This window comes from Lactuca sativa, chromosome 9, assembly GCF_002870075.4.
Source record: "Lactuca sativa cultivar Salinas chromosome 9, Lsat_Salinas_v11, whole genome shotgun sequence".
Classification (NCBI taxonomy): Eukaryota; Viridiplantae; Streptophyta; class Magnoliopsida; order Asterales; family Asteraceae; genus Lactuca; species Lactuca sativa.
This window is the reverse complement of record NC_056631.2, coordinates 128,466,836-128,482,724: the sequence shown is the minus strand read 5'-3', so window position 1 is coordinate 128,482,724 and position 15,889 is coordinate 128,466,836. Positions and strand designations below refer to the sequence as shown.

The following is a 15,889-nucleotide window of genomic DNA, read 5'->3' as shown; positions in this document are numbered from 1 at the left end:
GTAGCATGATTCTACTTGTATCCCCCCCCCATAAAGCATTTAAAAGTAGTTTAAAACATTATTTAAGGGGTATGAACTCACATGAAAGCTTGAAGATAGCGAGATGGAAAACCGGGCAGAGTTTCGTCTCGGGAAACGGATTTTCCTCGGGATTCTCGGGAATCTCGGGAGTAAAATTGACCCTCGGGACTTGAGCAAAAAGACCAGAGCTTCGGGTTATAACGGGCACGGAAAACGAGGCAAGATCGAGAGAGAAATGAGAGAATTGAGCAACTTTTTCGGAAAGCCTCGCATCCTATTTATAGGAAGGCTGAACCGCCTCCGTACGCGGGGCGTACGCTCGTACGCAGCGCGTACGCGTACGTCATGCGTGACCGAAGCCTCGACTGCCTCGGTTCGGATGGGACGGGTTGCTGGGTACGCGGGTCGGACGGGACGGCGGGTCGGACGGGTCGGAGCTTCGGACGGGTCGGATTCCTCGGATATTGGCGACGTGGACGATCCGAAGCCCTTGATCTCAGTACGCGGGGCGTACGAAGGTACGCAGGGCGTACTTCGGACCTATCCGATGACTCCCCTTCGGATAATACCAGGAATTTACAATTAAATTTATATTTATTTTAATTAAACTTCTAAAATTCATATCTCCCTCATACGAACTCCGTTTTTGACGTTCTTTATATCCACGCGAAGGTGAGACCATGATCTACAACTTTCGTTTAGATTCCGTTGGCAAATTCCGAAATTATTTTTATTATTTATTTATTAAAATGACGTGATTAAGGAATTTCTTCTAAAATTCATAACTTTCACATCCGAAGTCAGATTTGGACGTTCTTTTTATGCACGATCATAGATTGAGGTTGTCTATAACTTCCATTTAGATACTTAAGGCTAAAAAAACTATTGCATCGAAATTTCGCGTTTTACGATTAATCGCTGATGCCGGTTTTTCCGAGAATCTTCGGTTGGTCATAACTTCTTCATTATAACTCGGATTTTAGGGTTCTTTATATGTACGAAAACCTTGATACGGTTCCTACTACTTTAATTAGCCCAAATAAGATTTTAGGAAAGTTATATTTTGACCTAAATTTGATTGGTTTTACATTACATTGTCTCGAAATATCGGGTTGTCACAACACATAAAACACATATTAGCCACTCGAGGCTATAACTCTATGGGTTCATGCACCCAAACTCTGTGAACCCTCAGGTTCTAACTCTAGGAACCTTCCGGTTCTAACTCTGTAATCATGCACAACATAAATCACATAGAAATAATGCAGTACAACATAACATACACATAACATACATACACTAACACATAGCTCTGATTACCTACTCAAGGTAAAGTATAGTGAGAAGACTCACCTCGCGTATCTCGGTATCTCACGAATCCTGGAAAACCCTTGTGCTCGATCCTCCGAGCTCTAATCCTCCTATAACATCACATGGCTTTAATTAACACTTTTTATCTCTAAGGTTGACTATCCCTAAGAAGTCAACACAGGTCAACTCTGGTCAACGGTCAACGGTCAACTTTGACCGGACTCGGCGAGTGCACAAGGGCAACTTGGCGAGTCTAGACGTTTTCACCAACTCTCTAGGATTCCCTTTTGACACGTCGAGTACTCCCCCTGACTCGACGAGTTCCATCTGGCAGAATTGCGGGGCCACCCCGACTCAACTCGCCAAGTTTCAAGAACAACTCGGCGAGTCCCAGCTCGACTCAGTCCACCTGTCAACCCTCTCTAACTCGCCCTGACTCACTGAGTCAACCCATGACTCGACTGGACCACTCACTGGCCGGTCCAAGGCAATCTTCAAGCTACTCGCCGAGTCTGCTCATCGGACTCGGCGAGTCCATGCCAATCACTCAAACTCGCTTCTAAGGTCAGATCTGTTCCGACAATTCATAGATCTGGCCTTTCTAGACTGATTCACCACGTAAAGCCCCAAACTTGGTGCACATACAACCTCTATATGACCATATATGAAGGAATATCAACAAATATCACTACCCAAGGTCATAACCTCCATTACTCTTCATAAAGCTTGATGAATGAGGCTCTCTGGACCTCTATGGATCCAGATCCAAAGCCTCATCACTAGCAAGGGACTATTTGGCCATCAAATCAACTCAACAAAGGCCACAAGAAACCCTAAAACCCAACATACTTCACAAAACAGAAGATGAGCCGAAATCATACCTTTAGATCGAAGATCTAAGCTTCAAACCCACATAATAACAACCTCCTTTGCCTCCTCTTGGCTAGAACCTCCCTCTTCTTTGCTAAACAACACACAACGGTCAAGAAATGCTTCCTCTCTCTCTCAAATCGCCAAAGCACTCTAGGGTTTCTCTCTATGGACTGTTGGGTGCAAATGATGGCCATAAGGCCCTTTAAATAGGTCCCAAACCCGAGAAATTAGGGTTTCATTAAACAGCGCGGACTCGCCGAGTCCATATCCTGGACTCGCCGAGTCCAGACGAATCCTGCGTCCAGAATCGCGACCCTACTCGGCGAGTGTGAGCTCTAACTCGCCGAGTCCCCTCTCAAAACACCAAAAAAATCAAAACAACAAAGGATACCTGGAATCCGGGCTGTTACAACCTATCACGCCATGAAGATTGAAGACTTGTGACTATTTTGTCCTTATGAAGGTACATGATGTGACCAAGAGATTGTCACATTGTGAAGAGTCGTTGACCATTGACTTTGACCAGTTTGACCTTGGGTCAAACTTGAAGGTTTTGGGTTGTTAATTAAGGTTCTACCATGTCTTGGTGCTAAAAGGTTCATGGCAACAGTCAGAGCAGAAAGGGAGCGTGTTGCAATGTTTCTGGGTTCTCCAATTCGGGTGAGTTTCCTCACAGTTCCATGGGTTGAAGGTACTAATGTCGGCCCACTAGATTTTTTTATGTATCCTTGTGTATAGGATGTTGTTGTGCTATATATATATATATATATATATATATATATATATATATATATATATATATATATATATATCCTCGTGTGTTAGGATGTAGGAGTAGTGGTATGTTAATTAGAGTACCAGTAGAGTGGTTATCGTCTAGTGGAGCGCCCTAGGGGCTGCATGACGTCATGTAGGTTAGCCTAAGAACTCTTGATCTATGCTTTCTTGCATGTTCCTTGTTTGGTTGTGGCTCTATAGTAGAATCATCTGCTCGAGTGTCTGTCTCACATTTGGTTACACATGCTATGCCTTCTTTGGAGATTTGTCGGTAGTAGAGCAATGTGCTGTGTGGGGCCTAGTAGTCGGTAGTGAACTGTTCGACAGGTAGATTTGTAGTTGCATGTTCTTATGTGTGCACTTTATTTCATGTTTGATTATATGTCAACATATTGTGGGGGTTAGGTTGAGGAGGTCCTGGTTCGTGTTGTAGGCCAAGATACCAGATGCACGCCGACTTTAAGTTGTAGTCACAAAGGCTCTGGAGGAGCAGTTGGGTTGAGGCAGCATGCCAACATACCCAACGCAATCCAGTCTTTTTGACTGTGGGCCTGGTGTGCATGCATTGTATGTGCATTGTGGTGTGTGGTATTTTGGGGGAACTCACTAAGCTTCATGCTTACCTAACTATTATTGTTTTTCAGGTGTCATCGATTATCGTGGGAGGGTGTACACATTTAACATCAATAATGAAGATTCCGTGTTTACTATATTGCTCTGATTTTTAAACAATGTACTTTAGAACAAAGGGTTTTTCATAACTTGGATTCTAAATATATGAAGTTTTACCTTAATCAAAAATAAATTTTTTGATGTTAGACGTTATCATAAACCCAACTATTAAATTAATATTGTTTGCCTATGATCCTACACGTCAAAAATGATTTGGATCACAAAATGATCGATTTTGTTGCCAAATCATATATAAGATAGTAGAACTATATGTATGATTGTAAGATTGAATAACAATCCGATCTCATCCTTTTGTTTTTGGGTTTTCGGTATCTATGTAAACCTATAAACTTTAAAGTCATTCCTAACAATGAAAAATTAATTTCACGTTTTAGTTCCATAAAGCCAACACATAATCTTAGAAGTTTGTTTTTCCCATTCAAAATCTGGCCTAAAAAATCGTCCCTTAAATTGGAAAGTGAACATCGCATATCGCATAACTCCCAATATGGAGGTCTTTATTTATTTACTCCATGATTTTATATAGCCTCACAATATTGTTTATTTACTCGATCATTCAGGGGCGGAACACGACTATAAAAAATGGGGTGGCCATAACCAAAATCTATATAAATTAAAGCTTAATAATTGATTTGTTTTTTCCATTTTACTATACACTACATACCACCATTTTAACTAATACTGGTATTTAGCAAATAATAAAATAAAAATAATAATTTATAAGTACACTTTAAAGGATTATTGTAGCATTCTAAATAAGAACTCATAAATTAGAAACAGTAAATAAAAGTTGTAGTCTTTTTTAATGTTTTAACAAATACCCTAGTATAGCTATCCTAATAATATGTCATTCTAATCTAGAAATAAGAGACAGTGAAGGGAATACCAGAAATAAGAGATAAAGATCACAAAGGTTTGAAGGAGAGAAGATGCCGGAAGGAAGCACCGCCAACGAAGGTTTATGTCGAAGTATCAGTCAAAGAACCATAGAGAGGACTGATCAGAAAATAGTTAAGAGACAGTGACCAAGGAGGAGTAATCGGTGAACAGAGGAGAAGGCTAAGAAGCAGCAGTCAGCCAACGATAATATATTTCTGGTGAGAAATCTGGCTGAGGTAAGCACTATGGTGCATGCGATATCTCCGATGGACAGTTCTTTTTTCCGGCAGCAACGATGCTTCCTTTTTTTAGGGTTTTGTATTTTTTTCAAAGATTGGGTCAAGAGCTTGTACTTTAAAATAGTTTTTTGATTTTTTATAGCTCTTTAAGTCTGTTGGCATCCGAGATTTACGAGGATTGGTTTTGATTATTTTTCATTGATTTGGATTATAGTTTATTTAGTTTACTAATTTAGTGTAACATGATTATTTTTCATTGATCCTTTGGATTATAACTTTATTTAGTTTACTAATTTAGTAGTTACACGATGAATCAAATAATTAATAAAAATAAGATTTTGTGATGAATCAAATAATTTATAAAAATAAGATTTTGTGTTTTTTTGGAGTTAATCGGTCTATATTTTTTTTCATGACCTTGCATCATAAACGTGAGGGCCAAAAGATAGTTTAAAGAAATAAGATCAAATTCATATGTATACAGTACAAATAGCAAGTAAAAAAATCAGGGGGGCCATGCCCCCCCCTGGCCATAGAGACGTTCCGCCCCTGCCATCATTTTATGGTTGTCGAAAATTTAAGTTTTTTTTTTTTATGCGTTGTATTTTTCTTTTTATTGTAGAAAAAGCTTAAGTTTGTTGTTTCAAATTTTGATATAAGTTATGAAGAGGTAAGTATGAAATAACTTTTTTTTAGCTTTAAACTTATATAACTTTTTTTTTTTTTTTTAGCTTTAAACTAATATCTATCTCTGTTTGATAGAATCTTTGATTTTGATCTGATTTTACCATCACAAACTTATTATAAAAAAATGATTTTAGGTAAATCCTGGTCATATCCAATGTGATTAAAGACAATTCACTTTTTCATAGTAAAACATTTTGAACAAATTTGACCAAAAACCTTTAACATGCTTAAGATTTTTAGAAATTTGATTTCTTTTGTGATTGTTTTTGAAATCTAAATGAATTTTATAATAATCTTAAAAATAAATGTCCGCCATATATTGCATTTTGCCACATAAAGTCATCTTAAATATTTGTTGACATCGTTGCATCACATCTACAACATTAACCATGTAAATAAAGTTGTATTGTCTATCAGTTTACAAGTTGTTTAATTTGTTACTCCATTAGTTTATTCATTGTTTTACCAAATTTGTTATTAGTTTAATCATTGTTTTACCAAATTAATTATATAGATTAATAACAATTCGAATTATAAATACAAAAATTGATATTAGAAAATATATATTCCATTTCATAAAGATAAAAATCACTTTGATCCACACGAAAGCCAGACTACTCTGTATAGAAAGCCATTGTTCATCTAATTGATAAAATTGCTATGGTTGGCTTGTAAACCAAGTCCGAAAGAATCGAATTAAAGTAAAGCAATCCCACAAGAAAGAAAAAGAACGCCCCTATTAAAAACCAAATCTTTAATTCCAATTCAAGCATACATAATAATGTCAGCTAGTTGAACCCAATAACCCTAACTGTAAGACAAAGGAAACACATAAACAATTTAAGGTTGTATTCTCAACTCTAATCATTACCCACGACGGGTTTTAAGGAAATTTGCTAGATGCGTAGATCAGTTTGATTGGTTGTTGGGGGTTTTCTTAACAATCACTGATCAATCTTTACATATAAATGGGAAATCTGTCTGCATTTTTCTTAACTATCTTTAAACGTCATAAGAAGATCAATACTTCAGAGGTATTCTTAATATTTTATTTTTTATTTTTTGAGTTTGATTCATTCAAATCATATAAGTTTGAAAAATCATTTTATGGATTTTGGTTGAAGAGATTGAAAGAAGTTATGGAGAATCAATCATCAATGGAGATCCCGCTCCCGTCAATGATCAATGGCAACGACGTTTTTCACTCTCAGGTGCGTGTTTTTGTGTGTTTACTCTGATATCTACTTTTACTGTCTTTAGGCTTCCGATTTGAGTCCAATGGTGAGAAGTTTTAGCGCTCAAAATGTACAAACCCAAATCTATGTTTGACTTTAGAATGTCAAATGAATAGTTTTCAATTTTGGCAGTTCACAAATTTAACAATTTTTGGCAATTTAGGAGGATAATTGTTTGCTCTGTCTGAAAATAATTTTGCCACATGTTATTCTCTCATTAACTTTGACACATGTCATTTTTTGGTATTTTTGATTAAATGTTTTTTTCCATTTGTCATTTTCTTATTTTTTATATTTTCTTAATTAAAACATCATATTTACACATCAATTAATAGTTACTTTAATTAAAAATCACAAATAAATTACAATATTACTACTCATATAATATTTAATATGTTTCCTTTTAATTTTAAATTTTAAATTTCAAATCTAAAATTTTAAATTTAAATAAATTTTTGTTTAAACTTTCATATTTAATTTTTTGTTTTATCAAACCCGTATAACATACGGGTCTCACACCTAGTTGACTATAAACTAAAGTATCACACAACTGAAGATTTAAAAGTTTCCTAGTTTAACTTTCAAATTTTAAGTGGACTCTTAGGACTTTTGCCGCAACAGATTTTTTAAATTGTGTATTACTTTTCGTTGGGTTTTCACTGATTAATCACCAACATTTGTCATATTTTCGTACTTATCAAGTTAGGCCGAAGGGAGTGGACTCTTTGAAACCGCACTCTTTTCAATTTCACATATGCGCCGCATCACTTTTTATTACACACTAGGTGTGTGACCCGTGTAATACACGGGTTTAGTAAAAATAAAAATTTAATATCAATATATAAATATGAAATATTTTATAATGTAATACTTTATATAACAAAACGTAATCTTTTGAAAATTTGCAAAAGAAATTAAATTATTTGAAGTATTTATGAAAATTTATTACCAAATTAATAGGATGATTTTATTTCCTTATAAAACTCATCACAATTTTATGGGATTTTGTTTTAAGAAAATAGAAATCTCTAAAAAATGACAAATGTAAAATAAAATTTCTAAAATTCTCATAAAATGACAAGTGTCAAAATGAAAGAGAAGATGACATATGGCAAAAAAAACATTCATTTATTAAAGAGGAAGTGTGATTTCATGTCACACCTAAAGAATGATGCCACATTTTTTTTTAATAATTTAATTTAATAAAACTTCTTTTTTAATAAAAAAACATAATATTTCATTACTTCAAAATAAAAAAAAAACATTACATTGAATTATTTAAAAAAAACACATATGACATTAAAATAAACCTACAAACTTGAAAAACACACATCAAACGTTAAAATAACTTAAAAAAAAAACACAAGCAATAGAAAAGTGTAAAAGTTTGGCTTTAGTTTGAACAAATAAATTAGATGGTTTAATTTATATGAAAGAAAGAAAAATAAAATAAATCGTAACATATTTGACCGTTCAACTGGCATCATTTATCATTAACCAATTAGAATACACGGCTAAAAATGGATGAGGTGCGGCCTAACCGCACTCAAAACCGCATAGAGAGGGCGGTGTTGCCTTGCCTACGTGGCAGAAAGTGCGGTAGAAACGCACCACTCCTTTGAGCCTTATGATTGAATGATTTACAAGCCACATTACTTGTAAAGATGAAAATTAATATGGTTGACCTGAAAAAAGTCAAATAATCCCTTCTTTGAAATGGCGCCAAATCCCCACCAAACAGAATCCAGTCAACATCGATCTTCTCTTCTTCTATGCATAATAAAAACTTAAAATAATGGAACTGAATGAGCTAGGGTCATGACCATAACCAACGAATAAAATGGAGAGAATAAACAATGTAATTAAATGAGTAATAATTACTTGTATATATATAATATATAGTTTTAACTCTACTACTTACATTCGTTAGATATAATTAATAAACTTAAAAAAAAAATTACACGTAATAAAGACTGATGAAAGCACAAAACAGCAATATAATAAAAGTATATTTTACTTTCTAGTATTTAGAATATAAATTGTAATTTAACTAAAATCGTGAATTTTTTAAAAAAGTTTTGCGTCATGTAAAATTACATTAATGGCAATGATGTTACAATTTTTAATTCAAATTTGAAGGAAAAAAAGAACACAAACATGTCTAAGAAACAAAAATTAACAAAATAGAAGGAATCATATTTCTTCAATTCATCTCATTCCATCGTACAAAACAAACAAACAAACATTTTCTTTTTTCATGCCAATTTCTAAGATTCATCACATCAAACATTGTCTTAATGTTTTCGGCTGTATTAACTGTTTCCCTTACAGATACCACCCGATGACTTAAACATATCAAAGAGCAAACTTACTTGTAACATCATACATAACCACAACTTCTCTAACGGTTTGCATTCGTGGCATGCAAACTGTTGTGATGTCTTCCTAGTTTCACCTTCGGTTGAGACTTTTGATGATCACACACAAAACCCATGTAAGAAGAAGCATCATGCAGTCATTACAAACAGAAACCAACATTGGCAAGGCTTGGAACAAGACATCACAACCAGAGTTTCTTCAGGTTCCACTTACACAGTTTTTGCTCGTGTTGGAGTTTCTGGTATGCATCTTGAAAAGGAGGCTAATGTCATTGCGACCCTTAAACTTGAATATCAACAATCAGAAACCAAGTATTTGTTCATCACAAAGTACGTTCTTTCCCTTTCCCCTATTCATTTTTGGATAAATGTAATAAATTGCAACTTACTTTCATTTTTGATTTTGTTTATTATGCATCCTACTTTCATTTCTTTGTGTTACAACATTCTACTTTCATCTTTCCAAAAAAAGACTTTTGTTTTTCCTTGTTTTTTTCTTCTTAAGACATTGTACTTTGAAAAATCTATCTACCGGATTGTAGCATTATATCTTCATATTTTCTTTTCTTATCTAGACATTATATTCTGAAAAATTTACATAACTATAACAATGAAAATTGCTTTGTACTAAGATGACAAGACTATAATGTGTAGATTCGATCATAGTAGGATGTTGTAAAATGAAAGTAAGATATCATAATAAACAAATCAATGAACCTATGTTGCTATTGCTTTAATCGGTTTTGGGTTAAATATGAGAAATAACAACTTAGTTTTATTGATTTGATCTTACCTACATTTCTTTCTGTTAAGAATTTGTCCTTTGAAAATTCTACCTAAATCTAGAAATTTCATTCAAATGCAAAAAAAAAAAAAAACAAAAAAACAAAAAAAAAAATCATTTGTTTAATAAGGTAAATTTAACAAAATATACTGACTTAATAAGAAAAAAATGAAAGAACAATATTATAATGGCGGTAAAATTACCTTAAAAAGAAAAAATAAAATAAAATAAAAGTTTAATGTTGTAATAGAAATAAATGTAGTAAGATGTTATGATACATAAATGAACGAAAGTAGATGCATTTCTATCGCTTCCTTTTCGCATTTGTTTTTATTTCCTTTGCGAGGTGTTGTTGCAGGACTACTGTTTCAAAAGAAAAATGGGAGGATTTGGAAGGTACATTTGTATTGTCGGACAAACCTGACCGTGTTGTGTTTTACATAGAAGGACCGGCTCCTGGTGTAAACCTTCTCATAGAATCGGTCTCAATCTTTGGTGATGTAAGTCTACCTTTTCTCTACGTTCCAATTTTTGTAATATCTAACATTTCTAAAGTAACAATTTTCATATATGAATACATGTCTTCACTTTTGATATTGTGGTCTTGTAATTATATATAGGGGGAAATTGCACCATGTGTATATAATCAAGAAGGAAATATCATATTGAACCCTGAGTTTGAGGATGGAGTTAATAACTGGTCCGGAAGAGGGTGCAAGATTGCATTACATGACTCCATGGGAGATGGCAAAGTCCTTCCTAAATCTGGAAAGTTCTTTGCATCTGCAACAGAACGAACTCAATATTGGAATGGGATTCAACAAGATATTAGTGGAAAAATTCAACGAAAGCTTGCTTACCAAGTTACCGCCTTTGTTAGAATCTTTGGCAATAATGTTACTAGCTCCAGTGTCCGAGCTACATTGTGGGTCCAAGGCCCCGATTCCCATGAACAATACATTGGCATTGCTAAGTTGGTTTCTTCTCTCAATCTCTCTTAAAACTGTGTTTGTTACATGTCTCGTCCTATCTTGTCGTATCATGGACATGATACTGTACTTGGTTGGGCAAACATTTTTAGGCTATTTCAATTTTAATGCCGAGGATATATAGGCAGGCATTATTTATGTATTTTGTACAAACAAAGGGTGCATAGGTGTCCTTGTTTTACCAAATTGGATGAGATGAAAAATTACATATTTTATCCCATTTACACCCATCCTAGTCTAATGCACTATAAATTGTACTATCCCCTAGGTGTGAATTTATAATTTTGCTTATCTTTGTTTCTTTGGGATTGAAGCTCACAAGCAACGGATTCAGATTGGGTACAACTGCAAGGGAAGTTTCTTTTAAACGGTTCGCCTTCAAAAGTAGTGATTTATTTAGAAGGTCCGCCTCCGGGTACTGATATTCTCCTTGACGGCTTAATGGTTAAGCATGCCGAGAAAATACCTCCCTCGCCTCGACCTGTTATTGAGGTTCTTCGCTAAACTTTAAAATTTATCTTTTCAGCTTAATTGAGTAATAACTTGGTATTCGATTAAATTACTTTAATTGTTTTGGCTAAATGCAAGAGTTTACAGGATAGTTTCATTATTTATGTATTATAGGATCCTACTTTTATTTATTTCTGGTATTTACTTCTTTTTATTAAGTCAGGCGTAGATTATGAAAGTACAATGATGGATAGAACTAGCCTTATTATAACAATATCTCACTTTCATAGTTCTGATGCAATATTGTAGTTTTCAACTCTTTCTATTAAAATATCATAGTATTTTGAAAGATTTAACCATTTATAGCATTATAGTTTATTTTTTACTCATTACATCACCATACTTTGAAAAATCAGCCCAATTATTTATAGCAATGAAATTGTTTTGTAACTGGATTTACACAATAATTAGGTAGATTTTTCAAAATACGATGTTGACGTTGTAATAGGAAAAAATTAAAGTAAAAACAAATCAATAAAAATATGTTGTTATTTGTTACATTTAACGTAAGTTTTTGTTTTTAATCTACAGAATCCAGAATATGGAGTTAACATTATTGCGAATAGCAATCTTAGCGATGGGACAAATGGGTGGTTTCCCCTCGGTAATTGCACATTAAATGTGGTGACTGGTTCCCCTCGTATACTCCCACCGGCGGCAAGAGACACCCTCGGCCCCCATGAGCCGCTAAGTGGCCATTGTATACACACTACTAACCGCACCCAGACGTGGATGGGTCCGGCTCAGATGATAACAGATAAAGTCAAACTCTTTGTAACTTACCAGGTTTCTGCTTGGGTTCGACTCGGTCCTGGAGCCACCGGTCCACAGAATGTAAACATTGCTCTCGGGGTTGATAGCCAGTGGGTCAATGGTGGTCAGGTGGAGCTCAATGATGCTGACAGGTGGCATGAGGTTTGTGGATCTTTTAGAGTTGAGAAACAGCCAGCTAAAGTCATGGTTTATATTCAAGGCCCGGCTGCCGGAATTAGTTTCATGTTGGCTGGACTTCAGATCTTTGCAGTGGACCGGCAGGCCAGATTCCGACATTTGAAACGTCAGACGGATAAGGTAATATATTCTTGGCTCAGGGTTTGTTTCGTTGTTTCCGGTGTGTATATATATATATATATATATATATATATATATATATATATATATATATATATATATATAATAAAGTGTTTGAAACAAGTGCTGTGTATGAACAAAACCGGTTTCTTTTCTTGTGTTGAATGAACTGTACTGTGCGTCACCTTTTGTGTTCATGTTCATTGAAACGGTTCATTCGATTTAAAATATAAAAGTCTTAGTCATACAACATTTCTTCAATACGGACATCATTTGAGCCAATGAATAGAATAGGAAAAAAATACTATTTATTTTGCTGGGTAGAAAGGAACAGATCATTGTTAAAGGAATGCGATTCTTCCGGTTAATTATGATTCCTCTTTTCATGAATTTTTTTTTCAATAATTTAAATCTAACACACTGAATTTTTAAGACATTTCACCATTAAAATTTAGTTAAGTTATAATTTTGTTTATTTTTCTAAATCAGGATTTCATTGATTCTAATTAAAAATACATAGATGGTTCATTTAGTCCAAAAAAATAAAAATAAAAAATAATCTTTGTATGTGCTGCTGAAATATGTTCTGAAAACACATTATTTATGTATTCAACATTTTACTTATAGAATACTCAAAATGGAAAAAAAAGAAATAACGTATGGTTTTTGAATTCTCATTACTCTCCAGATTCGTAAACGAGATGTCACACTAAAATTTTCCACCTCGGACTCGAGTAGTATCCACGGTGCAACAGTAATCGTCAAACAAACCCAAAACAGTTTCCCGATCGGATCATGCATTAGCCGCTCCAATATTGACAACGAAGATTTCGTCTCATTTTTTATTAAGAACTTTAATTGGGCTGTTTTTGGAAATGAACTAAAATGGTATTGGACTGAACCACAACAAGGAAACCTAAACTACAAAGATGCCGACGAGCTTCTAAAATTATGTAACGATAACAACATCATGGTTCGTGGACACTGTATCTTTTGGGATGTGGAATCCACGGTTCAAGATTGGGTCAAGAAGCTCAACAAACAAGACCTAACCACGGCTATACAAAATCGGTTAACTGGTTTGCTGAACCAATACAAAGGTCGGTTCAAGCATTATGATGTGAACAATGAAATGCTTCACGGATCTTTTTACCCTGACCGGTTAGGTCCGGGTTCACGAGCGGATATGTTCAAAACCGCGAACCGGCTGGACCCGTCTGCTACAATGTTCGTTAACGATTACCACATCGAGGATGGGTGCGATCCGAGATCTTCCCCGGAGAAATACATGACACAAATTCTTGATCTTGTACAACAAGGCGCACCGGTTGGTGGGATAGGGATTCAAGGACATATAGACAGTCCAGTGGGTCCCGTTGTCTGTTCGGCTCTCGACAGACTCGGGACCCTTGGACTTCCCATCTGGTTTACAGAACTTGATGCTTCTTCGGTTAATGAGTATGTTAGAGCAGATGATTTGGAGGTTATGTTTCGGGAAGCTTTAGCTCATCCTGCTGTTGAGGGGATTATGATTTGGGGATTTTGGGAGTTGTTTATGAGCCGTGAAAACTCACATTTGGTGAATGCAGAAGGTGAGATTAATGAAGCCGGGAATCGGTTTCTTGAGCTCAAGAAAGAATGGTTGTCACATGCTCATGGACATGTTGATGATGTCAGTGAGTTTGGGTTTCGAGGTTTTCCGGGGACTTATGAGGTGGTGGTTGTTACTGGCTCCAAGAAAATTGTGAAGAAGTTTGTTGTTGAAAAGGGCGATCTTTCGTTGGTGGTGCCAATAGAATTTTAATTGATAAAGTAAATATTTTATGGAAACGAAGGAAATATATGTTGGCTCGTGGCATGGTGTGTTTAGGCTCTAAGTTCAAGTTTGGTCCAAGTTGGTGTGTGGAAGTGGAACACTTGTAAACTATCATTGTATAAGTATATATATATATATATATATATATATATATATATATATATATATATATATATATATATATATATATATATATATATATATATATATATGAAGTGAGGAATTTGAAAACGAATAAATTTTATACATCTTTCCATTCAATCCAAATAGCATCTACGATCCATTGAACTCTAAACTCTATAGAGTTCAATAGATTGTCATCTTTTTGTTACATGATCCATTAAATACATATTCAACTTTATTTTTAAGACCTACACTCCATTAAACACTTATTCAATAATAGTCATCATTTATTTTTCTTTATCGAACCCTATTGAATAGTTAAAGATTATTGAAATCTTCCATCCAATTCCATACCATGTCATCACCCATACTACTTGTATTGTGGGCATCCTTAACAATGTACCTAAGGTGAACATCAGAATTTACTATATGAACAAGAGACTAAACAAGGAAATTAGAAACAAAACTAAGTTACAATCTTTTGTTGTCATTACCCAAAAACCACAGTAGATATCACATGTTAATAGTTGGAGTTAAAAGTATTAGATTGTATGTAATTTAGAAGGCTAAAGCAATAGGACAAAACGAAGACATTCTGCTGTCCAAAATTGAGGAAAAAGAGTAGAGGAGCTGGGCAATTATGACAACCCAAAATTTCATTCGTACAAACTCTAAAGTCAATCACTTCAATTAAAATTCAATTACATTTCTGCTAATTGTTAGCCAATTTATAGTTCGTTTGAGTGTTTTTAGTATTTATTCTTCAAACGAACGGAGGAAAGGAAGTAGTCTCGGGTCTTGGAGTTGCAAAACCACACATACCACCCTAATAAGGAGTTCACGGCCAAACTTTTAGAGTTTGGGCCGTAAACTCCCATGTGGCCATGAACTCATGGCTTAGACATGAGTTTACTCCCCAAACTGATCATTTCTCACTTCCACCCTCAAGTTTACTCCCCATTCTCTCTCAACTATCATCTCGTTCTTCACTCGATCTTCCGAAAACGTAAGTATTTCTTGACTTGATTTGTTGTTATAACCTAATATCTAGTAGTTATACATCATTTCATCCATTCATTATTGCTTTTCAACTAGATCTTCAAGTGTTCTTCAAAACACCAAGAACACACACTAGTGTTCTTGGACCTTAAACACCCAATCGAGCTTCTATCTTGTAAGTACACTAGCCCTAGCTTCTTGTGTGCTTAATATGAACATGATAACACTTGAAAATCATCAAGAATCATAAGAACAAAGGAGTTTACGGCCAAGGATGTTCTTGGGCCGTAAACCCCTCTTAAGGTGGCTAAATGGACCCTAGTTCCTTCCTAAGCCTTGGATGCCAACCTTGATCCTTCCTAGAAGTGTTTAAGACTTTAAACAACAATACAAATAAGTCCCCATAAGAGTTTACGGCCGTAAACACCTAAGGAAGTGGTCCTTAGGCCGTGAACTCTACAAGGTAGTGTTAGTGTGCCCCTAATGATTTCCTAAGGATTGGAC

General features: G+C 34.8%; 1 protein-coding gene across 1 annotated transcript; it reads left to right on the top strand.

The window, feature by feature from the left end:
• Positions 1–6,309: 6,309 nt before the first annotated feature.
• Positions 6,310–14,631, top strand: LOC111917978 (endo-1,4-beta-xylanase 1). The gene is made up of 8 exons (XM_023913624.3): positions 6,310–6,514; positions 6,605–6,691; positions 9,047–9,423; positions 10,236–10,377; positions 10,498–10,850; positions 11,181–11,358; positions 11,908–12,447; positions 13,136–14,631. Exons 1-8 carry the CDS (start codon positions 6,449–6,451, stop codon positions 14,249–14,251), a joined length of 2,859 nt encoding a protein of 952 aa, XP_023769392.1. The 5' UTR covers positions 6,310–6,448; the 3' UTR covers positions 14,252–14,631.
• Positions 14,632–15,889: the final 1,258 nt, after the last annotated feature.

What these genes read in the sequence shown, in the direction of transcription:
- LOC111917978 (XM_023913624.3), top strand. Translation starts at nt 6,449, where the DNA reads ATGGGAAATCTGTCTGCATTTTTCTTAACTATCTTTAAACGTCATAAG. An exon ending in ACGACGTTTTTCACTCTCAG is followed by an intron (nt 6,692 to 9,046) that starts GTGCGTGTTTTT and finishes TTTCCCTTACAG; the next exon opens with ATACCACCCGATGACTTAAA. An exon ending in CGCCTCGACCTGTTATTGAG is followed by an intron (nt 11,359 to 11,907) that starts GTTCTTCGCTAA and finishes TTTAATCTACAG; the next exon opens with AATCCAGAATATGGAGTTAA.